This window comes from Anser anser (genome assembly GCF_964211835.1).
Source record: "Anser anser genome assembly, chromosome: 16".
NCBI classification, from domain to species: domain Eukaryota; kingdom Metazoa; phylum Chordata; class Aves; order Anseriformes; family Anatidae; genus Anser; species Anser anser.
Window position 1 is genome coordinate 9,003,736 of NC_139737.1, and position 26,710 is coordinate 9,030,445.

General features: G+C 49.8%; 1 protein-coding gene across 1 annotated transcript in view; it reads left to right on the plus strand.

Annotated features, from left to right (window-relative positions):
- The first annotated feature begins 267 nt into the window (after positions 1-267).
- The window catches only part of KCNB1 (potassium voltage-gated channel subfamily B member 1), a 120,356-nt gene continuing 93,913 nt past the window's right edge, over positions 268-26,710 (plus strand). The window contains exons 1-2 of the mRNA XM_083802195.1: positions 268-408; positions 1,465-2,151. Coding sequence (XP_083658321.1) covers positions 1,585-2,151 — 567 coding nt within the window. The 5' untranslated portion in view covers positions 268-408; positions 1,465-1,584. The remainder of the gene's footprint in view (positions 409-1,464; positions 2,152-26,710) is intronic.

Here is a 26,710-nt window from a genome sequence, read left to right on the forward strand (position 1 = left end):
GGACAGAATTGCAGGGAAAAGCTGGAGGTTCAGCCTCGACTTGTTGATCTCCGTTTACGAGGCAGCAGAAGGAAGCACCGGAGCTTTCCTTTGTGTCCTCGCCGGGAGAGGGGCGGGGGAAGGGGGGCAGATGCGGCTTCGGCGTTGACGGCGGGCAGGAGCGAGGAGCCGCAGCCGAGGGAAGGCCTCGGAAAAGCTTCCTGCCGAGGGATCCGATTTACCTCCTTTCGCTTCCCCTCCCCCTGGGCTCCGCGGACAGACGGGAGCGCGGCCGCCATCCCTGCGCCTCGAGGCTGCCCGCGGGGGGATGCGAGCGGGGCCGCCCCGGCTGCCCGCCCCGCCGCACCATGTAGCCGCCCTCGGCCCCGCACAGCCCCGCACCGCCTCGCTGGGAGCCCGCAGGAGGAGGTAGGTGCGGGCCGGGCTCGGCCCGGAGGAGGGGAGCCTTCCCCCGGCCGGGGAGCAGCGGCCGCATTTCGCTGCCGGGTGGGGGGCACCTAGCTCGGCGGGGAGAGGGGCCGAGCCCCCCCGGAGCTGCGCGGCTGGGCAGGGAGAAGCCGTTCCTTCCTGCGCCGGGGTTTCTCTTCGTGCCATCTTGTGTAAGCAACAGTGCTCGGGGCTGTTCTAAGCCGCCCGGCTTTGCCAGGAAGGCTCGGGGGTGGTTCTTATTCCCGTTTTCGTTGGTTTCCCTCTTATGCAGAGGGCTGCGTGGGGTGGGGGGTGGGCGTCCCTGGGTAGCCCGGAGAGGTAGAGTGGCTGGAAATACTCCCCCGTTCCCTTCCCCGGCGCTTTCCTCGGGGAAATCTGCGGGGCTGGAGTTATAAAAAGCCTCTGCTTCTCCCTGGCTCCTACGCGGAGGGGAGTTGCCTCGGGAGGGTCGCAGGGGCGGCCGGGGGCCAGCGGTGGCGGGGCCGCTTCTCTCCGGGATGGGGGCCAAGGCGGCAGTACCTCCGGTGGCTGTCGGCCCGGCTCCTTTCGGGCCGCTTCCCCTCGCAGCACCGCGCAGAGCCCTTTAATCCACCAATTCCCAGCCATTCTTCCAGAAGCAAAAAAAAACAAAAACAAAAAAAACCCGCACCGGGGCTGTGCCCAACCTCCTCTCCCCCAGCACCGCGCGTGCAGCCGACCCTAGAGGGGACCCTAGGCACAGCTCCTAGATCCCAAGGCGGTGGGTGGTGTGTGGGGGGGTCAGAGCCACCGATTTCGGGGGGGGGGCATCACCCATCCGCCACCCGGGGGAGCTCAGCGGCGGCTCCTCCGGCGGCCACGTGGGCGCGGGCGCCGCGTTCAGCACCAGGGGCGCGGACAGCGCCTGCCCGCGGCCGCCCGCCGGGGCGCCGAGCGCGGTTCAGCACCACGGGGGCGGACAGCGCCCGCCGCGCCCCCTGAGCTGATTAACGGGGCCGGGCGCTGCCCCGCGGGGATAAGGCCGGCCTCGGGCCCCATGGTTGGCTTCTCTTACAGCTCCGGGGCATGGAGGGGAAGGAGAGGTGAGGAGAAGCCGGCCCCCCCCTCCCCTTCCCTCCCCCGCCAGCCCTCGCCCCGCGCCGCGCCTTGGAGCAGCCAGCCTGAGGGGGACCAGAGATGCCTCTGGGGATGAATAAGCATGGATCTCGCTCTACTACCTCTTTGCCTCCGGACCCCACGGAGATCGTCAGGAGCAAGGCCTGCTCCCGCAGGGTCAAGCTCAACGTGGGGGGGTTGGCCCACGAGGTTCTCTGGCGGACCTTGGACAGGTTGCCGCGGACCAGGCTGGGTAAGCTCAGAGACTGCAACACGCACGACTCCCTCATGGAGATCTGCGATGACTACAACCTGGAGGAGAACGAGTACTTCTTCGACAGGCATCCCGGGGCATTCACCTCAATCTTGAACTTCTACCGTACTGGCAAGCTGCACATGATGGAGGAGATGTGCGCCTTGTCCTTCAGCCAAGAGCTGGACTACTGGGGGGTGGACGAGATCTACCTGGAGTCCTGCTGCCAGGCCCGCTACCACCAGAAGAAGGAACAGATGAATGAGGAGCTGAAGAGAGAAGCCGAGACACTGAGGGAAAGGGAAGGGGAGGAATTTGATAACACTTGCTGCGCTGACAAAAGGAAAAAGCTCTGGGACCTCCTGGAGAAGCCCAACTCCTCCGTAGCGGCCAAGGTAAGATCTCCACGTCTTCTCAAGTCTTGTGTATGTTGGCTTATGACTGCAGAGATGGTTACATGAGTTGTTGCCCTCCTGCTCTTGCTTTAGTGTCTGGGCAATTGTGGCTCAGTAGATGCTGTGAGAGAAGGGGAGAAAGACCTCCCAGATGTGAACGAGGCTTAACGTATGTTTTTTGGGTAGTTTGGAAGGTATCTGGTTTGTGCTTCTCTGAGGGCCACCTAGGCTGGTCAGTGTGGGAGCAGCTCCACGGAGCCCTGGGTCAGCATATGCTGATTGCTGGGGCTGGAGATTAGTAGGTTTGTTATTCTGTGGTCTGTCTTGATGCATTGTGTAACAGAGATTGCTTTGGGCCCAAAACATGTGTGTATCCTACTGCTTAGCTGAACTGTTTTCTTTAAAAGAGGAAATCTACTTGAATTCCCAGACCCAGGTCCAGTTCAGAAATAATGCATTCCCTTTTAGGATGACTTCAAAATTTTGTGAAATGCATCTCCTAGATATGTATATCACGTACTCCTAGGCTGCAGGTCTGCTAAAGCTAGCATCTGAATTTCTTCCTTTACCTGATTCTAGACTATTTTAAGTCTCCCTGTACAAAGCTGCTGCAGCTCTGTCCCTGTCAATAGCTGAAGTGCTGCAACTCTGAAGTTGGTGCCAGTGCAACAGATCTATTTGAAAGCGTTTGGAAGATAAGATCCTCGTTAGGAGAAACCAATGTCAGAGTTGGCTCTGATAATTTAGCTGTCTCATGTTAGTCACATATTCTTCACTGAGGAAAATCTCTGTGAACACAGTGATTCTGTAACCATGGGGACAAAAGTAAGGGGGGAGAGGTTGAAAACTGTAGGATGGATAACTGGAAAGCATGAGAGACTGAGCAGCAGGGACCAAAACTTGCATTTTCTATGTACCGGCATCCTCACAGTATGGCAAAGAAGTAGAAAGCAACATTACAGAGGTGGCTGAGGCCTATCTCTTTTGTACATGCATTTGCAACTACAAACCCTAGCTCCATCCCTCAGGAAGCCTGGCTTTGGAGGGCTACTTAAGAAAAAAAGCTTTTCCATTCCCTGTCTCATCTCCCAGAAATTTTGCACACCACGAATGGAGAGCACGTGTGAAGTTTTGGGAAGGGATTTTATTAGGTGTGGAGCTAAATGGCTCATTCTGGCAGGGGAAGGGAAAGGCATGGTCTGCTACTGAACCGATTATCACTTTTTTTTAATGACAAACGGAGCCCCAGAACGTCTTTTTCTCTCCAATGGCACAGATGACACTGAATGCATTAATCATTTATAAGGTTCCTTTGGCACAGTCCTGGAATCCTGAAACACAGGCCCCGGGCTTCGCTGTCTGTGGCACTGACTCAAAATCCATTAGAGACTGTTGATGTTCATGATTTATTGTATATGAGCAGGGGGTCATCCTTGCCAAATAAATGTCTTTTGTGATTTATAAATGAAATACACTCTAGCTTCATTTTCTGAGAAAATTCACGGAGTAAGTGCATTCGGCATTGCAGGCTCTGGATTAATTGAGAGTGAACCGTAATGCATTATTATCCTTCCCATTTAAAGCTCCCATTCCATGGCTTCGTTACTGCAATGAAAATGGTTGCTGTATGTTCTCAGACCTCAAATATTTCAGCAGTTCTCAAGCACTGATTTCGACTCGCTTCGAATGTAGCAAGAAAAATGGGCATGATGAACAATTAGCTTACCAGGCAGGGACAGGAGAGCTGGTAAGCCTATTCTTTATCCGTTCTTCTCCCTGCTGGTGGATAGCTTTTCTCTCCTGCCAGAGTGTGCCCTTTGCTTTGATCACCTTCATGAGAATTCATTCTACATATTGAATAGGCTGGGCCCAATCTTCATCTTCTGATAGACGGGTGTGGGGATAGGGACTTGGCAGCCTGACCCGTTATCTGACCTAACCAGCTGTGCCCAGGCTCCACTTCAGGCTGCGTTCTCTAAATCTGAGCCTGATAGCTGAGAAAAGCTGGCCAGAAGCTGTCTGTTCAGTGGAGCACTTTTGCTGAGACTACAGGTCTCCAGGAACTTCTGTCATCTTTCCTAAAGCCAGATTCGACCTGCTTTGCCAGGTCTGGGCGCTCCAACTGTTCCTATAGAATAGCGTGCTTTGTCCCCTTTCTGAGGTCTAATGACTGTCACTGAATGACCTAGTATCAATTTTCCCCCAAATTATTTTCCTTTCATTTATTCTTTTTCTTCAGACTTGTACAACTCAATGCAAAAGTTTTTTGTTGTTGTTGTTGTTTTTTTTCCTTCTCTGTTTAAATATAACATGTACAGGCCCCCTTCATGTTCTCTGTAAGGAATTTAGAAAATGGCCACAAATGCATATTCTCCCTAAACCCAACACAGTGTCCTAGTAAGCCATGCGCCATCATCTAACTCCTGCTCTGATGAGGTGGGTTTTCTTGCTGGCTGTCGACGTTGTTTGTATTTTAACACTTTCTGCACAACACCTAACCAGATTCCTCCATAATAGCTTGCTGCAGAACTCCTTGTGATACTGGGATGAACTAAATCCTGAGAGGGTGAGTCGTCTTCTTGTTTGTTTTAAAAAGGAATTATAGGTGATGTACCTCAGGGTGGAAAACAGCCTTAAAATAAGAGAAGAAGAATCCCCCAGCCCTTCGTTTTTATTGCTCCGTTATACAGTGGGGATTTGCGTGTATCTTTTGACTAATCTGTCTGGCTTTTAAACTAACCACCTCATGGCAAGCACTGACTTATTATGTCCGATGCTACACCCTGTACGTGACCAGAAAGAACACTGTTAGATCCTGTATTACCCACTCCTTGAGAGCCTCCAGATCTCCCAGATGAGGAATCAGATGGCTGTTGAAGCCCCAGCGTTACTGCCTTGTCACCACCCAGTGCTAGCACAGGGGTGTTTGCTCCTTCCCTATAACACTTCGGTCCCTCGTGGCCGTAACCAAAGCTGCACTGTCCTCGTGAGAGGGGCTGAAGGTCTGCGTGGCAGTACTCTGGCTGATCATCCCTGCACGTGGAGTGCCCTGCCCTGGCATCAGGCAGTGCAACAGGCACACGAGCCCTCTGACCCGCCGGGCTGCTTGACTCAGGCTCTGCCGCACTGCTGGGTTCACTTCTCCCAGTGGCAAAACTCATATGCACAAAACTCGGCACTAGGAGGGACACTCTGTACCAAATGAAAAAATATTGAGCAGACAATTATTTAATAGTAGTATTTAATGGTAGACATTTATTTAATTAAACTTCTCATCTCTCCCTTTCTAACCTCACAAGACAAAGGATCAGTTTCTCTTGCTTCCTGTGACTTTACTTGCTGTATATCCCTGCGAAATACCCACTGCAATCTTTGTGGATGCTTCCTTCCCTACTCTTCCTGTGATCACTGTGTGTTCCTGCTTATTTCTATCATTCTCCCAGTCTGCCTTAGTATGTTTGTTTTTAATAGCACTTCTCCTGTACTTTGTACTCACAAAATCCATTTTTGACCATGAGGGACTCTGATGCTCACTTCTGTCTGGATTTACTCCAGAAGAAGACGAGTATGGATATTTTCTGGGATAGTTATTGCATTTCGTTGTGTGGTGGTTTTCCCTTGTAGTTCCCTTAGGGAAGAAATCCAGCTCTCCAGAAGCCAAACTGCTGCTGCTTTTCCTCGGGACTTGGTGTAAGCACGAGGGCAGCAGTGGCTAGCAGTTCTCCAGCACTCTGGTTTGGGGGATTTATCTGAATTGGCCTTTCCCTCACCAAGGCTAAGCCTGAGCAGCTTGTTTCTGCCAGCTGCAACCCAGTTAGCAGCCCTGGATTTCCAGAGCACACGTCCCTCCCATAGCTGTTGTTTTTACTAATGAAACTAGTTAGGATTTGTGGGTCTGTCCGCCTGGAGAGGCATTCATGTCCCTTGGGGCAGCCAGCCTAGCTGTAAATCCAAGTAGACTTCAGAGCATCCTGAAAAATCACAGGCTGCAGTTTTTTCCTGCTTTCCAGTATAAACACACAACAAATCAGAGCCACTCAACACCTTAATTAGCTTATATGGTATTGGAAATCCTCTGATCACTTGCAGAACTGCTGGAAAGATCCAGCATCACCCTTTTTGCATCTTAGGGAGAAAAGAAATCCTCCCTACTTTGAGTTCTTACAAATTATTTTCCTGATTGATATCTGAGCAATTAGTGTTGCACAGTGGGGGACAGGAGGGGAAAAGCCTGCTTGTCTTACAGACTCCTGTGCGTGTGCTGGGTTCATCTATTTTTCTCTTGCTGTCCTGAAGGCTGAGAAAAACAGGATGACATCACCCACTTTGCAAAAAGCTGCTCTGCATATCTGCATGTCAAGTAGGCTATGCACTTCCTCTCTGCTCACGGAGGGCTGCTTCCACTTCTCGCTTGTTCCTGTCTCATTGGGAGCTCAGCTGCAGCAGTCCCTCTGTTCTGGCAGGCTACTTCTCATCTTTTTGCCTCGTTCCTACGATGCCTTTGCCAGCGCAATAATATCACATTTATCCTTGAAAACATGCAACTCCAATTCAGTAATCTTATTATGCATGCCTCTACATTTGTTGAACGGCTTTTCTCGAGCTGCCCGCTGCTCTCTGCTGCTAATCTCTGGGTGCATTGCTTAGGGATTGAAGAGGTTGCTCTGTAAGCTCTCTCCTTATTATTATTGATAGTAGGGACAAAATAAGAATGATAAAGCCTCTTGGAGATGCATTTGCTACATCTAGAGCATTCTTCCCCCACATGGGCTTTCTATTCCTGTCCCTCCCTTATGGCGTGCCGTTTTCATTCATCTCCAAGGCAGTGCCTGCATTCAGCAGAGGAAACCCCTCTCCCTAATTGTCGGGGTCTCATCTCAGCTGTGTCTTCTGTCTCTCAGGCTTCCACCTCCGGGCAGGTGTTGACTTTGACAGTTACAGCTAGATTGCCCACATTTTGCTGGCAGCTGTGTCTTTTTTTTTTTTTTTTTCTGATGCAACTACTGCCTTGGCTTTCCTGCTATATATAGGAGAATATTCCCCTTCACCCAAAGTAAACTTCTGCCTTTGGAGAACATCAAAAGCAGAGCCTCATTCCAAAGCCTTTCCCATGGGCTCAGGGATTTGCCACTTTGGTTTATAGCTTATCACTGGGTTTCTAGCACAGCACTGTCCTGTGGATACACAAACAATTGCTGTTCTGTATCAGTCTCATTTCATCCTGCAGCTCCTTTCTGGGTGCCTATCCTTCCAGTGAGTTTACAATTCCTTTTGCCTGGGGAGCCCTAATTCCTCCAGCCATTCCCTGCAGCGTGTCCTTTGCTTCTGTCTTGCTGATGACCTTTCTGCAATGTATTGCTGTGCCACCAGTTCCCAAAACTCCCCCGCACGACAGCCTCCCTAAGCCCCCAGTTTAGGGCAAAAAAACAGTAGTGCTGCCAGGTCAGTAGCTGTGTCCTGTGGTTCTTTGTTGGCTTTAAAGAATCTTGCCAGTGATCCCTCTAGCATAGGAGGCGCCACGGCATCGGCTTCTCAGCCTCCTGCATCCCTAATGCAACATCTCCTGTTATTTTCTGGTGCACATCTGCCAACAGCAAGCTTATTGCGAGCTCTCCAGGTGGGATCCTTGCCCGTCAAAAGTGATCCTTTCTCCAGACCTATTACTGCATCACTGAGCACCCCCGGGATCCAGGCAGACAGCTGCCTGGCATTTGCTGCCATAATGTTTTGGGTTCAGCAGCTTACAACACAAACCTGCGGGCATGCAGTCTCTTAAAGCATTTTTAAAAAAGGAAAGTTAAAATTGTTAAGCTTAGTAGTCCTCTTGATGTACATACTATGCTTCATGGACCGTATGGTGTGCATAAACATGTATGCAGGCATACCCCTGCATTTTTAACTTATCTGTAACTTTGCTAGGAGGGCCTGGACCACGTTTGTGGTCTTCCTTGAGGGCAGGTATCCACATCTGTATGAGAGTGCCTGCCTCAGGAGGGAAGCAACAAGCTACCGTGCTCGGGACGAGTTCCATGGAGGACGTGTGCTATAGAAGTACAGTCAATGCTATTTTTAAAGCACCAGCTCTCATTTGTACCTTTGAAAAATCTGTCTGAGATTCATTCCCCTTGCTGCTCAGTGTTCTCCCCTCCTCTCTGTTAGCTCAGCCTGTGAACAGATATGATTTAAGGTGCCAACATCACCAGTCAAAAATATAGGAAATGGTGCAAGAACGGAAAATCCCTGTTTTTTTTTTTTTTTTTGTCAGCTGTAACTGCAGAAGCTTAGGAATAATGATTCAGAAGACAAGTGCTGGGCCTGATCCATGCAGGAAATGCAGGCATGGTGCGATGCTCGCAAAGCGTGAGTGCAGCTTCAGCTGGTACAAAGCCAGCATCAGGCACGTTGTCCCCAACTGGGGTGCGCCAACTGCAGCAGCAGCCAGAGCTAGCTACGCAGAGGTGCTCCAGAGCCTTGTGAAAAATCAATTCTTTCATTTTTTTAATACTTTCTTCATTTAACTGTTTTTATACAGTGGGATAAGTGTCCTGGCCATCAACCTGTGGGAGGGAACGGGGTGTTTAGCTCTTGGTTCCTCCTTCTGTCTGTTCCCCTTGATCCTGCAGTTCACAATTTCCTTCTGATTTCTTTCAACGTGAAGCCCCCACGGAGAGAAATAATCCAATGCTACTTTTACAACACTAGCGTTGCTATTTTTCACTACTAATGGCAAAATATTTATGTCAAAGAAAGTTCACAGCCGATCACTTAGTTCTTATAATAAACACAGTCAATATGATTTACTCCATGGAGATATCTGGCAGCAAGAGAAAAGACGGTGGGGCCAGTGAATGTGAGCAAGGCACTAATATTAGCTTTCCCTGAAGAAGCTATACGTTGTCCCTGCTTCTACTACACGGAGGCAGACAGGGATCAGAGAGATCGTGTTCCCACGAGAGTTGCCCACGTTGCTCCCTGCACGGGTTGGGTTGGCTTCCCGGGAGCAGCAGCACGGAGCTCGCTGGCCTGATGGTGCTGAGCTGCTTCAAGGGCAGAGCGGCTTCACCTTGCTCTGGGTTGTGCACCTACAAGCTGGCAACAGCCCCGGGATCCCTGCCCCATCGCTTAGGGCTGGGGACCTGAGCTGCTTTAGCTCTGGCACCCTTTATCCTTAGGATGACCTTGCCCTAAGGTTAGTCCCTGGGGAGATATCTGTACACACCTCCTGACTCTCCCACTTGGTATAGCAGGGCCAAACCTTGGAGGTAAGCTTCCCCTCTGGATTTGACTGGTTTCTGATTTCTCTCTGCTGTCCTAGCCTGTCCTAGCTCTTCTTGGCCTCTCCTGTCTCCTTTATCTGGCACGAGCTGAGCGTGTTTACCAGCAGGAGTCAGTGAGGTCTCCTGATTTTTAATGGAAAAAATCTACTCACTCTACAGCAAATCGTGAATATTTTCAAACATCCCTACACAGGCGCTGTGACTTTATACCTGCTTTAGCCCCCTACCAAAACGCTAGCACTCAAATATCCCAAGCACATTTGTTTTCTACGTCCCACAATAACGCTGGCAGCCCCAGCCCTGCCTCTGTGGAGGGCAAAACTCCCGTGGAATGTAATGGGAACAGACGAGTATTATAACGTCTGTACTCATCAAGCAAAGCTCTCAAAGTGCTTTGAAAAGATGGATTACTTAAGGCCGGGACAAACCTGCGGTATATGTATTATCCCCATCTTAAAGTGAAGAGGTGATAATTGCCCAAGGTCGGTGAGGGAGGCCAGGGCAGAGCTGGGGGGGACGACCCTGGCTTGTCCAAGTCACCGCTGTGTTCCCGTGCTGGAGGTGAGCTTCCAGCTGCCCTCACTGCTCCCCTGTAACATCCCATCACAGAGGGAAGGGGGCTGGCAGCTCTTTGGCAGTTTGTTGAGGTGGTTGGGGTGAGAAACCAAAGCTCTTTGTTTCAGCAGGGGTATTCCTGTCTGATGACCCCTGTCTGCGTGGGAAGGTCCTAGAGAGCTCTGTTGTGTTAGAGGAATGCGTGGTTACAGAAAAGTGGAAAGGTTTTCTCTGTAAGGTCTAAAAGCACAAAGTCTGTCTTGGGGCAATTTCTGATGCAGTTCTGACTGTGGGAAGGGGATTCTGGTAAACTGTACTGAAAAGCAAGAGTGAAAATACTAGGCAATACATATAATTATACTGTGAAATGATATCATCATACCAAATATCCAATGCATTATGTATCTATATGTATGTACATATAAGTCTGGAAATTCCTTTGTAGCAAAATTACCCCATAGAAGGAAGGTATGTGTTTGCAGCTAAGAACTCCTAGTCCTAACAACCAGCTCCTCTCTTCAACAAACACAGCAAACGTAGTGAGCTACTCAAACATTACTCAACAGGAATAATATCTCCTCAGACAAAGCAAGTGCTGCCTTTTACGTTAACAATATTCACATAAACACAAGGGACAGACATGCTGGTCAGAGCATGGGCTTTTTGTTGCTTTGGGAGCTTCCTTCAACATATTTTAGGCAGCAGCAGGAAAGCTCTTGTGTGGTTTGCAAGGACTGGGGTCTTCAGGGGAACAGCAGCCACTTTCCCCGCTGAAACTCAAAGTCTGACCTGATTGTGTCTTCCAAACCCAGGGCTCCAGCCCCTGCAGCTTCATGTGGATTTTCGGAGAGGGGAGGCCCCGTGGTTTGCTCCTCGCTGGGAGCACAAAGTTGCATCACTGCCCCCTCCCTGCCCTGCCACTCATCCCGTGCATCCAGCCCTCCCCTGGCATTCAGCCTCTGCCCAGCCTCAAGGACTCACCAGCACCGTTACGAATGTTGCCCCTTTTCCCGTTCACAAGTCTCCTCCAGACATTTCGTAACCTCTGTGAGCGTTTCTGCTGCCTGCTGAAGTTTGCAGCCAGTCTGGTCTAATAACTTTCCATCTTGAGACCGTTTTGTGACTTTTCCCCCGAGGGTCGGCATGGGGAAGGTTCCTTAGGTCACCACCCTGCTTCTCGAATGCATCTCAGACCTGGGTTTGGACAAGAGAGATCAGTAGCAAAGAATACAAACCAAAGTGCTTGTCTGTGCCTGGATATCCTGCTGATGAAACACAACATCCATTGGGCATCCACCTAATGCAACCAGAAATTTGTGTCAATAAAGTAGGGTGAACAGTCACAAAAAAAAACACAGAAAAAAAATATTTTAAAATTCATTTTTCCTGTGGTACACCATCATTTCCAGTTATGAGTTCAACTTATTCAGACCTGTTTGGACTAGGATTCATGCAGAGTCTCTAGCCAAAAGCTCAGATTAGTTTTAAGTCCATTTGCTCTTGCTCATTTTTGAACAAAATGAAGCTTTAAATCTCATTTGCATTACATAAATAGCATTAAAGCCAGAAATACTCTCTGATTGGTACTGATGGATGAAATGTTTCTACGATATGATTATCCTTACCAAACTCTATTACAGACCTAAGATTCCTTGTGGGTATTTGTTAAAAAAAATACTCATGTTGTTAAAAGAACAAATTGAAGATGTGAGCAGCGAGGTACGTCTCGCAGTCTCAGTACTTAAAATCTTGTGTAGTATTATCTATAGTAAGCATATTTTCCGTGACACGTGAATTCTTCTCCACATGCTGTATATGCTTTCTTTGGCTGGCTTCAGTGATACCTGATGCTCTTCTCTTCTCTTCTCTTCTCTTCTCTTCTCTTCTCTTCTCTTCTCTTCTCTTCTCTTCTCTTCTCTTCTCTTCTCTTCTCTTCTCTTCTCTTCTCTTCCTTAATCTTTTTCTTTTTCTTGATTTTTTTCCTGCTCTGGCCGTATCCAGCACACTCAGTTCTAGTCAGGCTCTCACGTTTCCTCTGCTAGCAATGCTCTGTTCCCCAAATTGCTGAGGAATGGCCATAAGCACGACCAAGCCCCTCGTACCCACCTGCAGCCAGCATGCTGCTATTGCACTGGGTGCTCGCGGGAAGCGCCGTCCTTGGCTGCTTTACAGAGGAGGTGCTGGACGCGTGCTCCACGTCCTGCTGGGTTTACTCTCTGGCTGTCGCTAGTGTAAAGCGGGACTGGGAATGTGTTGTTGCACAAAGCACCGGGAGCAGCTCCTTGGCTCTCTGAGGAGCCTCTTTAATGGGACTGCGTCCTTATCTACAGCAATTCGTCAGCTGTCGGTCCCCAGCTTTCTCTGCCATGGCATCCGAGTGCCTCGCAATGTGTTTGTCCTCCCGGTTGTGCTGTGAAGGAGAGCAGTGCGATTCTCCCGAGTTACATGGGGAGGTACAGAGGGGCTGCCTGGCTCCTCAGGGTCTGCGATGCATCAAAGACCGGAGCCCTAAGCCAGCCCTAATCCCGGCACCGCTTTTTTCTCTGGTGCGGCTGGATCCCAGCCAAGAGTGTCCAGGAGGCAGCTGTGGTGCATACGAGGGTTTAACAATTCTGTGAAAATGCCTGGGAGCCCATCTCAGATCAGGGCTTTATTCAGGTTTCTGGGAATCTCATTTGTATCTGGCCCATTCTCAGATCTGAAAAAGTTTATTCGTACAGCTGTAATGTTCGTTTCCAAATGTCCTTCCATTGCTCTGCATGCATAATTTCTTTTGTATCCTGTGCTTTTACTAATTGTAGTGATCATGCTCTAAACTCTCTCCTGTTCCTCATTACTGGTGCATCTGAGCACTTCCACTATCTGAAATTGCTGTAACGTCTCTGTACTTCTCCATATCTGGCCATTCGCAAAGCTCCACGTGGCTGGATGGAGGAGCGTAGCTCACTTTCAGAGGCTCTTTGCCCTCTGCCATCAGAAGAACCCAGCCTTGGTGGTGGAACAGGGAGCTGTTGCTCCTTGTTTACGTATTTGTGATTTTTTTTGGTAAACCTGTCTTTTGTAGCATAAAAGTTAAGTCTTTTTAGAAAAGAAAAAAAAAAGTGTTGTCTCCTTTCCTGTCAATGTGCCAGAATTTTATTAATAATACATAATAATTATACTTTGCATTTCTTACCTTCTTTCATCTGAGGATCTTAAAGTGCTTCACAAACATTAATTAAGTAATCCTCAAGACTGCCTGGTGCAGTAACTATTATTATCAATCTACACTTAAATATAACAATGCAGAAGAAATTGTAAACAAGAAAATCCCCAAGATACAGCCAAGAGCAAGCCTGGCCTAGCAAGGTAAGGCAAGCTGGAGCAGAGATCATAATTCTGCAGCGCTATTTTGTGCAAGGGAAGCCAGCTGCCTGCCTGTCAACATGTAGGTGCTGTTATATTTGGGGTTGACTGGTGCTGGGCACAGAGCAAGGACAGTGGGTAGGCGATTTTCTAGACCAGAGTGGTATTATCTGTGCTGGCAGGAGGAAGGCTGAGGTTGGCAGCAGAGCTCACATCCCTGGTTGAAAGCAGAGGAGCTGACAGCAGGGAGCTTGCTCTGAAATATTCTCAGGGACGGAATTTAGTGATCCTTGCTTCGAGAGAGCCTTCGTCTGTTTTTGGTTAGGAGGCAATCCCCAAGGTGCAGGCCATGAAGCTTACTTAGTGTCCCAGGAAGTCTTTCCAGCCCTCAGCACACCCCGCTGGCTGTCCCAGATCTCACAGTGATGGGGTCTCCTCCGATGCCTGCCCCAGGCAGGTGCAGGGGGCCCAGCGTTGCCAGCACGGCACAGCCAGTCCCACCGGGGTGCCACCGTGCAGGGACCTTTCTTCTCTGCTGGCTCCCCTGCTCTCCTCTTCCACAGCAAGCCTCTGCAGAGCTGCCCTCAGGCTGGGGAAGGGGATTTTGTGGTGTCCCCACCTAGAGCAGCCCTTGCCCATCCAAGCATCCCTCCATGCACAAGGCTTTAGGAAGTCCTGGGCAGGGTGGATGGCAAAGCTCACCTTAGTTCTTCCCTCTCAGCCCTTGGACCAAGTGTTGCACGAGCATCTGTGTCTTATCATCTTGACTGGCTTCACTCAGGAATGAGTTTGTTCTCAGGAAGAATAGCTTTTGTTAGGGTAGGATGGAGATTAGAAATAAATAAATGCCAAAGTTGTGGCAGCAAACATCCCCTGCCTTTACAGCTGTACCTCGCACTTTTTGCCAGCGAGCAGAATTAAACTCAGTCAACGTGCAGTTATTCTTAGCCTCTAATCCTCCTCAGGTAAAAGTCTGATTGATCTCAGCAGGTTTTGCAGCATTCAGCTGAGAAAAGCCAAGTCTTTTGAACGTGTTACCCGTTACTACGAGGACGGAAGGCTCACACAGCTGCAGTCTGGGGGTTTGCTGTTGAGCACCTGCCAGTGTTGGCAGTGCATTAGGACAGGTTATGCCGGTGTCGGGAGGTGCCCCATGAAGGCGGTGCGGCCCCGCTTTCCCAGCAGTGCTGACACCCCTCCGGCACCATGAGAGCTCCCAGATGGGTCAGCCCCCAGCTGTGCCTTCAGCAGGAGACACCCGAGGGCATGACTGGCACTTTTGGTTCATTTTGTTGTGGGCTTGGAAGCTGTCTCCAGGTATATTGGGTCCTATTTATTGCTATTTTATTTCTTCAAGCTAAATTTAAAGTAGATGAGGCGTAGCATGTGTGGTTAATTCCCAGTGCCCTGGGCCTGCTAGACCTGCCTCGACTGAAGCAGATCTCAATGGGAGCGCTTCGGGATCAAGACCTTCACGCTTCCCAAGGCACGAGCAGACCCAACCCTCTCTGTGTGTACTTTGACCCCTTCCTGACTCCAGGGTCCTGTGTGTAGTTCAGCAGGACACCACAAGGAGCTTTTCTGCTGTCCTGGTACGGAGATGTTTCCACCAAACATGAGCTGTTCTGCGTTCTAGATCACATCGGGTATCAGAGTTCATTTTGCTAATTGAGACGTAAGTGCTTTCTGCCTGTGTTTGCACACAATGTTATTCTATAGGAGTAACTGTAGAGCTCCTGCAACCCCAGGGAATGATCTCATTCGACACCTGCAGCCCTGGCCAAAGCCAGCTTCGGCATATGAAATCTGCCTGCTGAAATATGAGACTTTCATCGTGCCAGACAAATGCATAAGGGCTCACTCGAGTGATGCCTGGCCTCTCTTTTGTCTCTGCTCAACACAGGGGCAGGTGTAATTCCATTATTTTTGCATGCCTGTTAAGCTACAGAACAAACTTGTTAAAATTTCTGGCTATGAATGGCCGTGAATGAAACCCTCTTGACTTAGTGGTTATTTTTAAAGATGCTCTTAAGAGCTTCTTGTAAAGTGGCTGTGAAATACTTCTTCGTTTGCACTAACTTCTGGGAAACTTGCTCCATGGTCCAGAAAACTTGGGCATGGAGAATGCCACTTCCAGGAGTTATAGGTGTAATTTATTGAATTCATAAACTCTTTGTAGGAAGTTCCATCTTTTTGTTGTGTGTTTATATACCACTAAGTGCAATACTGCCCTGACTCACGGCTCATGTATGCTACCCCAAAACAAGCCATAAATACGTTTCACAGAGAACACAAAAACTGCTCTTGAAAGGTGTGGGGTTTAGTTTCCATAACTGTTAATCACTTTCCCAGAGTGGCCTTTTTCTTGATGGGTCAGTGCAAAAAAGTATGACCAAGCATCCCTCTGAGCAGAGTATCCTGTCTCTGACGGTAAGCAGCAATGGATGCTTAGGGAAAGAGCGAGAAACCGGACACGTTTCTCTCCCTTTGGCAAGGAAACGTCGTTATTGGTTTGGGTCAACCTGGATTCACGATACTTGGTCTAGGTGCAAGCTAGGTTGCTCAGTAAAGCAGAGTGAAGCAAGCACAAGTGCTTTTGCCTGCTCTGCTGCTGCTCTGCTCACCTCCCCAGTGCTCCCTGGGATCCCAGTCTGCGGCAGGGCTGCAGGCAGTGAGGAGCAGCGGGGATCTGACGCCCAGCCTGCTCGTCCCTCCCCGCAGAGGCAGCACTCTCCAAAGCAGTAAGCGGAGCAGGCATGGAGAGAAAGTTATTGCTTTGGCTGCCCCTGTTTGATTTACCTAAGCTGGTTGCATCATGGGTTTTGTTGCTATAAACTAATCCTAAAGCAACTCGGACCCAAGCCCCCGGGTGCCCTGTGCCAGTTTCAGTACGTGAGTTTGTTGCTGATACTTTCCACATGGACGTAATCCGTGGGTTTGGTTTGAGCAGACTCAGGCAGACGTGTGTGCACAGAGCAGGGCGAGCAGTTCAATTTTGTGCACGCATTTGCTGCAATTTAGCATGCAAAGCAGGCAGATGGAATATGCAAATGGATCTTGCAGTTGATACAAGCAATTACTCAATCTGCGTGTGGAAAAACAGGATAATCGTGTGCAAATTAGATGTGTCATCACAAGTGGCGTGGCTGTGTGTCTACATGGTCAGCAGGTCAGATTCTTTCTATTGGTAATTAATGAATTTATATCCGAAAGGAAATGAAATACTGAGTCTCCTCCTAATTTTATTTTTTCATTTTCCACCAAGTCCTTAGACAGTTGAGCTCAATTTAAATCTCTGCTGTCATTTCATCCCTTGTTCCCCACATTATCACCTACCTGCTGGGATTTTTCTTTTCCTTATCATTTTTTGGGGGAATGAGCCATAACCATGGTAATGGGCTCCGCCTTCCTGCCCACAGAATGATCTTTTACACCAAAAGGACACTACAAACCCCTCTTTAAAAGACCAGTTCTTTCAGTAAACATCTTTCACTACTGACCTCCTCAATGCAGTCTTTCCAAAAGTGTTTCTGGTGCGTCTGATGAGCCTGAATTTAGCTTGATTTTCCTGAATTCAGCCCGGTGGCATTGTCCCGCTCTGGTGTGTGTGCTCCCACCCCCAAAACTGGGCAGGAAAACACCAAGCTGAGAGCTGGCAGTCTGTTGGCGGTGACGTGGGTGGTATCGGCACGTCGGGGGCATGGCTTTGCCCCCAGATTTCTGCGCAGACTCATGCAGGTCATTTTCTCTCCTGTGCCTCCGGCCCACATCTGCAAAAGGCAGAAAATCTTTATTTGCTTTGCCCATGCTGGTCTTGGCAGGACATAAATCCTTCAGGCACCACTTTTTTGCTCTGTACTTGTACATTGAAGCCCTAATTCAAGGGGCAAAACAAACACAATCTGCCTTTTTACCGCTCTGCTGCTGCACCGTCACTGGAGCTTGTGTTCTTCAGAAGGAACACAGATAAAGCTCAGTTTGGCCAGCTGTCTTCTTTTTGATTTAGTGTCTTAGGTGGTCAACAGCTAATGATTAATGTTAAATGTCACCTCTTTCCCTTTCATACTGATGCCTTAAACTGTTGGGATGTTTCAATACATTTTAAGTAAAATAATGATGCGCCATGCCAAAGAACAGAGAGCGAATATGGCAAAGCTCCAGCCTTTGCACCTGTTCTGATTTGCCTTTTTTTTTTTTTTCTGAAGTGCTGTATAATTGTCTTCTTCATTAGCAGCCCGCTGAATTCTGGCATGTGAGGGACTAAAAACTCTAATGAATATGGATTATTTCAAACATTTTCCTCTGGGACCAAGTAGAGGATGGAGATTAGGGGGGCTATATGTCGGTGCATGAACGAGGAACGGGAGGTGCCTTCCCCTGCCTTTTTAAAAATTTCTCTCTTAAGGGTGAGTATCAAAACAGGCAGCTGATCCTCCCTCGCTGCCTTGGGGCTTACACGGTGCTCACATCCAGCCAGAGCCTCCCGCTGGGTCTGGCTAGAGGCAAGGGGAAAACCTGCTGCGGGTGGAAGGCTTCAGCACGTGCTCGCTTCCAGCACGCGAGCAGTCTCACTCAAGTCAACAAGCCATAAGCATCTGCTTAACACGAAGCTCATAGCAAAGAGGGAGTGAGTTGTTGTGCAATTAAAAGCCCCATTTCACCAAGAAGGCCGGGAGCACCTGCTAGCTACGTTTCCATGAAAATAAGGACATTTTCCTCCTTTGGTTGGAATTCCTCGGTGCTTAAGGTTAATGTGTCATCTGCAGCATCCGAGAGGCCTGGAGAGATTGTTTCTGTGGAACAGATGTTCAACAATCTGCATTTTATTTTGCCGTCAGTTTGGACTCTCTCTCCCTTCTACTCTCAGAAATCAGCTCCTTCAGACCTGCAGGAGACCAGCCCACTGCTCTGATCGGGCTCCTCCTGAGGGCATCACAGAGCACTCCGCGAGGTTCCCCTCCAGCCCTCCTCACCCACAGGGAAACTGAGGCATGCTGAGACAATAACAGCTTTCCAGGCCAGGTCTGAAGCACAGGCAGATGTTTCCCAAACCACACTGGCCATGCAGGCAGTGCCCAGCCCTCCCCACGGAGCTGGTGCTGGGGGCACACACCTCCAGGCCACGCAGACAGCAGCCAGGTCTTCGTCACCAGCTAATAAATCTCCCTCGTTAACTGGCTGCACAGCGACACTATTCCTCTCCAGGTGAAGAATCACATGGCCATAAAACTCTGTAACATAAACACGGCAGACGTAGTCAGAATCCTATTTGGACAGATTTATGGCTTGACTATGGAGCAGCAACCTTGCCTGGGCTTTATGCCACCAGTAATTAATATGCATCCTGGGCTCTGTTTTCCTTCTGGACAGTGTACTCTTGCACGCTTATGTTTTAAGCTGCAAGCATGAAAGTCTGCCATCCTCTGAGGGAAGAGACTGTCCTGGGGAGGCTGTGCTGGAAAGCTAATGCCCTGCAGATTGCATGGAAATGGTGGTGAATGGCCAAATTTGGGAGAGCAGCACTTCCCCAGCACGCTTAAAGCCTCCAGGTAGCTGGCAATGAGTCTTTGGGCAGTGGTTATCACAAGGACAGTCAGTGTTTGCCATATTTTCTGCCTACACTGAGATTAAGAGGTCGCTGGAGAGACCTCGTTCTGCCTGCTGACACTGGAAGGTGCTCTCCAGTTCCCTGCCCCACTGTGGGAGTTTTAGACACGACAGCTGTTTCCCATAGGTACAAATACCTACACCAAACCTCTCAGTGCAATTTCTCTACTGCTAATTTATTCTAGTCTCATTCAGCAAAGCATCTAAATGTAGGCTCTGCTTTCAGCATGTGCTTTCATAATTTGCTTGCGTCCCACCAAAGCTGGCTGCGGGTGTGCTCGTGCTCTCTTGAAGCAGATCAGTGCCATGGGACAGCCAGGTGTCTATTTAGGCAATCCGGAGTGCTGTGGTGACACAGAGGGGCGAGGACATGAGATTTATTACCAGAAAAGCCTCCTAGGAACAGGGCAGGCAGCAGGATCCTGTTGTGCCCTGGAGAAGCAAGGGACCAGATGGGGATAAATCGTGCTGCCTCCACTCGCCTTCTGTCCTCAAGCGCTGGCTAAAGCCCCCGTTTTATTTCCTCCTCTTGAGGACTTTTCTTGGAAGGACACTGGTGTCCTTCGTTGTCCTCCTCCAGGTGTTTGCACCCAGAGGTGAGCACAGGAGTTGCCCCCCCCTGGAGCTGCTGCCCACACACTCAGACTTGTCTTTGTTGTTCACACTCAGGTCTTCTTTTTGCAACAGCTCTGCACGTTTCTTTACAACTCTGCACTTGAAAAGTTTGAGAAATAATAAATTAAAGAGAAAAAACAGATATGGGAGAGAAACTTATTTTTCATTGTACTGGGGGCTGTGATCCTGGCGTTGGGCACAGGCTTTCAAACTGGGCATCCCCCCACCTAGGAAATCCCCGCTCAGCATCATCCAGCTCTAGCAAGAGACTTCTCACAGCACCACATTTTTCCTCCTCCTGACATGCCAGCTGTTCCCTCTTCACTGTCCTCCCCCTTTCTGTGCATTCGGTCACAGCGTTCATTTACAGAGGAGTTTTGGTGTTGTGAGCCCCCTCCCTCTGCTGTAGGGGAAGGTTACATTATGAAGGATTTATCTGATTAATGCCCAGTGACCTACTGCCATATGAAACTACCCGTCATCAAGCAGAAGGCAAGATACTGAGCACATTAAAACCTATCACTTTTAGGATTTGAATGTGAAATGAGGACTGTTGCTTGGCTGGGTTATTTGTTATGTCATTAATGGGATTTCTCTGCACTTTTCTGTCTCTGTACCACTCGGAAAACACATCTTGGTAGCCCAGCAATCCTAGAAACATAGGCTTTAACAACAAAATCAATACGGTTTCATTAGGCTTAGTGCTTGGCATACAATTATGTTATTTTCTCAACAGCAAGCGGCTGTATTAGCTCGGGCACAGGGAAGGCTTAGCCGGGAGCTTGCTGCTGCTTGCCTGGGTGCGGACGTTGGGTTGCTGCAAGCCAGGGCTCGAGTTTAACAAACACCAGCTTTGCACTAACTCCCCACCGTGGTGCTTTCGTAGGCACTACGCGTAAGCGAGTTTACTCCTTGATTTGTGTGTTTGAAGCCATGGAGACTGCAGATGGCAAAGGCTGCCTCGTGTTTGTCATTGGGGTTAGTCACCGGGGGCTGGAGGAAAGGATTTTGTAGCTAATGAGTGCATCACCGGTGCTTTCTGACCCTCCTGCACAATATCCCCAAATAACTTGGCCGTGTGGCAGTTCCGCAGCATATATAGGGCCCAAATTATTTCTTTTTAAAGAAATAGATTAGGCTACAGGACCTGGTTTTCTGATTGGTGCCTTCATCTGTATCAGCCAAATGACAGCCAGAAAGGCTGGTTGCTGTGGGATTGTCTGGTACCTCCAAAAGGGATTTATGGGGAGAGGAGAAAGGGTGTTCAGAAGTCAAGGATACACCAGCATAAGGCTAAGGTGTGTGATTTGGCCTTGTTTGTATTCTTACTGCCATTTACAGAGCTCTCTGGCGGTTTGTGAGGTTTCATGTGAGGTGGTAAGAGGGGTAAGAGCAAATTCGGTCCATGCAGGACCCACAGCTAGCTCCCCACCCCAGGACTGTCAGAGCAGCAGGGGTTCGTTTTATGGCAGCACGCAGGCAGCTGGACCATCTGTGTATTTCTAGTCCTTCGTGAAGGTGCACAAGGTGTGGGTGGGGAGGCAGGTTATTTGTCACTGGAGGCGAGTAGCGCACACTACGCTCAGAATGACCTAACTGCTCTAATTATAGAGCTGACAGCTGCGTTATAATTGCGATTTCCAGGTGAATGCTTCCCCCCACTGCTGAGGAAGGGTTTAAAAGTGCAGACAGATCAAATTTGCTCCTTTTTAATTTGTTCAGTGATAAAAGATTTGCGTGGAGTAAGGCGTTTGTATTAGCAGCACTACGAATGGTGAAGCTGACAGGTAACCTGGAGTTGTAACTCATGAGACTCATCTTAAATGTAGACCAACCACCTTCTAAATCTCTTCTCACAGCCCAGGCCTCCCCTTCCCACTGTTGACATTTCAGGGCAGCTCCAGGGAAAGGAGCATTCTTAAAATTTCATGCTCATAGAGGTGCAGATCATGCCTGTTGCTCACACCATTAAAGAGATATTTGCAGTCATCAAGATGATGGATGGTAAAGGCTCCTGAGCTTTCCTGAGCAGAGCTAGTCATCGACTGCAGAATAAGGGGGGATGCAGAAGGATTGCCAGCAGATAAATCCATCACAGGAGCACCGAGATATTATCACTGGGGTTTGGAATATCCTGAGATAGCTCAACGTCCTGGCAATTTTGCATCCTTTATACTCTCAGCTAGCTAATATGACTTTCTAGAAATGCATCAGATAAACTGAGCTGTTTTAAGAGGGTCTGTCTCTATTATTCACATATTTCTAAGCTTTGCATGCCAGCAGAAATAATAATTTTCCCCAGGGGCACCATTCATTCATACACCCAAAATGCAGCCACAAACGCAAACACCAATAAAACTCAGTGTTGTTAATTAGCAGCCTCAGAAGCACCAGGTCAGGCAGGTAGATGCTATCACCACTTTAGAACAAAGTCAACTTAGAAACAGATGCAGCTATTTACCAAAAGCTTCCTGAAAGCCAGCAGTAAAAGTGTTTGTTTTTCCAGCATACGCCATGCACTCGTCGCCATCCCTCTGTTTGGAGGAAGCAATCTAGGAGAAGCTAAAAAAAATACACGACTTAGATCATCAGAGCTGTAAAACAACACTGAAAAAAAAAAAAAAAAGTAATCCAAGGAAATCTTCCTAGTTTACAGCTGTGTCCTAGGTGTGAGGGAGAAAAGGTTGTAGGGAAGGATTTTATTTGAGGGTGTGTGCTGGGCAGCGTTGCACAAGCTCCGAATCTCTCTTTGCAGCCAGGACACCAAACGCAGGCCAGGTGGGAACACACCCAGGCAGCTCCTGGTGAAAGCCTGACTTTTTTTTCCTCTGATTTTGCTTTTCTCACCGACCTTTGAGCAGGGAGCTATGCACGACACAGTGATGGGTCTGGAGGTCCTACGGAAAGAGCCAGGCATCACCTCTTGGCTCTGCAGGTCCGAGCCTGCTCTGTTTGCCTCCATGGCTCTGTGTTGTGGGATGGGAGCACAGAAATCTGTCCTCTGTAGGAGCTCAGCTCTTGTGGAAACCAGCAAGGAGGTTCAGTTTGTATCTTCCCTTCTGCAGCAACGTGCAGGGCAGAAAGGAGAGCAGGAAGGAGACATCTGAGCCCAGGAAGAGGTTTTTAACTTCTGAAAGCGCCAGTGCCGGATGCCAGCTGAGGCAGGCAGGCAAAGAGGGTGGCTGGTGGGGACATCGACAGGGGCTGGCAGTGTGCGGGACAGGCACGGGGAGCCAGGGGCAGAACCCACAGGGCACAGGGCCGGGGAGGGACGGGGCAGGGCTTGCAGCCGGGGCACTGCAGGGCTTCGGGTGCCCCGAGACACAGTCTGTGGTCGTGTGTGAAACTGCAGCTCCAAAGCAGCAGACCCAGGGACAAAACCACATTTTCTAAAATAATAGGCATGTCAGAACGTATATTTTATTTATTGACCTTTCCAAGACTCCATAAAAAATCCTTTGCAGGAGAGCCAAGCTTCGCACCTGACTCTGGGGGCTCAGGCAGCGCGGGGACACAGCGCGGCCACCGCTCTGTCCCCGGGAGCCGGGCACGAGATCCCAGCCCTCGGGTGTGCATTCGTACATAATTCATTAGCGTGTTGTTGTTTTTTAAGATGACATTTGCTCTGTCTTATGTCAGCCACGCACTTCTGACTGCTGAACTGCTTATTCTTTCACTTAAGCCCTGCCCTTGTTCTGACAAAGGGTTTCTAGTAGTTTATTTTTGATTGCTCACAGCCTGGTAGAAAGTTATACATGCAGATGTTATTTTCCTGGTAACACAATTCAGCTGTGGTGGTGTTGTTTCTTTTTTTCTCCTTGCAGCCTGTCTATCAGATAGATAAAACGGGCTCTTTTTTCCTCCACTGTCAGAGTTTTCAAAGGCTTCTTCAAAGCAGGTGCATAAATTATAGCAAAAGTGAAGTCAGAGAGAGGAAAACTCTTAAGTCTGAAACCTACTGAGAGGGATTATGGGGACTGGAAAGTATGAGTCACGCCACGGCTCCTTCTTTTAGACATGGCTAATGCTGCTCCGGAGCAGGGCAGAGTCCTCTGGAGGGGCAGCCTGTTCTCTGCTTGGAAACACATTTCCACCCTGGCAAATCTGATCAGAATTTCAAAAAAATGAAAAGGAAACAGGTTGCTGAGATGTACTTATCCTTTGATCTTTCCCTAAAGTCCACTTTCTTGGCTTGTTCTCCGGTATTTTGGTATTAACAGTGTGGCAGTGTTTAGCTGTTTTGGCCGCTCAGCCGCTGTGCCCAGAGGTTTATCCCGCCTGCCATCTCGTTATGCCAATGTACTTGTACACAGAGCCCAAATTAAATGCCCGGGGCTGAAATTTTGCCTCCTGTGCTCTCAGCCTGTGTGTTTATGGGGGCAGCCCCATGGGTGCCCTGCTGCACCTGGGGAAAGAGCTGCCCCCTGCCCGCCGCTCCCTCTGGACCTGGTGCTTATTTGTCCTCCCCTTGCGCAGAACTGAGTACAGATATTGAGCCACACAAATGTTAAAGGAGCTTTAAGGAGCCGTGAGGCTTGAAGTCAGCTCCCATATAGCTCCTAGAGTATGGAAACATTGGGTCTGTGGTTGTGCCTGCCTCCATCACGTCGTAGGGCTGCCTGGCACACCGCGCACATGCACGTGGTGAGCTACACGGCCGGGAAATCAGAAACACTCACCACGGAACTGGGCTCTTCCTGCTCTGCCCCCTGCAATCCTATTCTTCAGTCCCTGCGAGTAAGCCAACTGTTTTCCCACAGGCGATTTGTGGCATCCTGGCACACAAAGCCCTGGGTTTTGGAGCTCCTTTTCAATGGGGAAGGGAGGACGTGACAGTGCTCACCCGGATCTGAGGGCTCTGGGGGTTCTTCTCCTGCCCCTTCAGACTGAGCTGAAACCTGGCTCCCCAGTGCCGAGCAGATTTGGTTTCCTGCGTGCGATGGCCAGAAGAGACCAACAGCCCCAGGATGAATGTTAGAAAGGTGCTGAAGTGAACAGGGCCTGCAGCAATGCAGGGAGTGTGTTGGTCACGAGCCTCAGGTGAGTGGGGATTTATGGCACCAGCTTTGTGGCATCAGTCTGGACCTTGCACCCCTTCCAAGAGAGCTCTTTGAGGAGGCAGAGAAAAAAGATCCACAGCCAGACTGTGCTTCTGAAAGTTTCTAAGGGAGCAAGGTTAACAAGGGCTGTCTTATTTTCAGCTTTCAGAAAGGCAAGTTACCTGGAAATGAGAAGACAAGGCTTGTAGGGTTTTTTTCCCCAGGCAAACACAGGAGATGGCTTAAACTGCAGAATGCCTTGTTCTTCAGTTTATTCTCCAAATATAACACATATCCAGAGGGATATAATTTTTCTGTTAAGTTTGCGACACTATCTTTGTTAGCTTCGTTCCCGATGATTCACTTGTCACAATAGGAACCTCGGCGGAGACACGAAGCGCAGCGGCTTCCCCCCGGCGCTGCACCCTGCCTCGCGCGGGCACGGCCCCGCGGGGTTTCCCAGCAGAGGTGTCTGTACTGACAGCTGTGATTCCAGCACATCCACCCTGAAGGGGGATCCCCTTGAGATCCCTGTTTGAAACCCTTAGGGTTGGAAATCGGCCACAGTTAGCCCGAGCCTCGAGCCTGGTGCTGTGTCGCATCCCCTCTGCCAACTCCTCTATCTGTGCTCTCCTTTATTTCCCCTTGGCTCTCCTCACCACCCTCCCACACTGGTATCTCCTTCATCTTGGCGTGCCCAAGCCCAGGCCACGGTCACCTCCCCCTGGTGAGGGGTTTCTCCTGGCTCACACGTCGGCTGCTCTCCCGTAACCCCATCTGGTGCCACCTCCTTTCAGTGACACCCGCACGGGGCTGTTCAAAATAGCGTTGCTAAAACTGTGCCGTGCTTTCCCCAGTTACCGGCTCCTAAACCCCCTCCCTCCCTCCTTTCCCATTGATATATATAGTAGGGAGAAATGCATATATTTCTTTCCTTCTTGCTGCATAAAATGTAGGCAACGCAAATTTACAGAGAGCTTCCCTCCCCTCATCTTGTGGGGCCTGGGTAAGGGGGAAGGCTCCCTCTACTACCTTGTGCTGAGCTGGTTGGGTTTTGGTATCTTTTAGGAATGTAAGTACAGGCGGATTGTGTTCAAGGTTGAGGTGGATTGCTGTAAGGTGAGAGAAGCCTGACCAAAGCACTTTGCACAGTTCTGGTTGCAAGATGAGAGTTGTTTCCTTTTCATGCTGCGAGTTGAGCTTTCTGCCCTGGGTGTAATTTCTCCCCTTTTTTTGCTCCTCTGCCTTCAAGACGCCCGTTGCCAGCAGCACAGGTCCCTGCCATTGCCCGTCCCGGCTCCTCTGGGAGCAGCAAATCCCCCTGAGCCTCCCGCATGAGGCTGCTTTGCTCTGCGAAGGGCACTCCGCAGTGGTACGTCTGCTTTGGTTTTGCAAAAGCAAGGAACAAGGGAGATTTGGGTACTTTTGCCTGAAGGAAATGAGGACGTGGATCTCAAGGAATGTAAGGAGCATGGTACCAGAGGAGACCCGGGGGTGTTTCTGATGTTGGCTAGGAGCGAGTGTCCCTGCAGATATCTGTGGCATCCCAAGCCCTACGTGAGCCCTGGGACAGGAGGGAGGGCTGGCAGGGTCTGGGATGAGGCCAAGCCCCACACTTCCCAAATTTGTGCTCCTGGGGAGATGGCCTGCAGACCTTGCCAAAGAGGGGGGTTGATGAGCTTTTTTTTTCAGCTTTTCAGTGATGGCAGGGCTGGGCTGCAGGGGGAGGAAGGCTGAGAGCAGAGCACCAGGCAGCCTCACGGGCAGAGCCAGCCCAGCCATGGCTGTGCTCGTACCCGACCAGCCACGCTCCCCTTGGGTCCATGGGCAGCGCTGCCCACCGGGTGCCAAATATCCAGGGATGGCTGCGTTCGTACGCTTACGTTACAGCTATTAACAGCAATACGTAACACGCTACCCATAATTTTAACCCAAACGGGTAGGCTACCGCAAAAGCCACGCTTACTTTATCACTTTTTCTAATTCTGGCCTGCGAGGTGTTGGAGATGCTGACGTTTGGCCCTGCTGGGCTCGTCCTCGTGCGCCTGTGGCGCAGCCTCCCAGCGGGCAGGGGTTTCTGCAGCCCTCTTGCGCTGGGTGGATCTGTGCTGATCGGTGCCA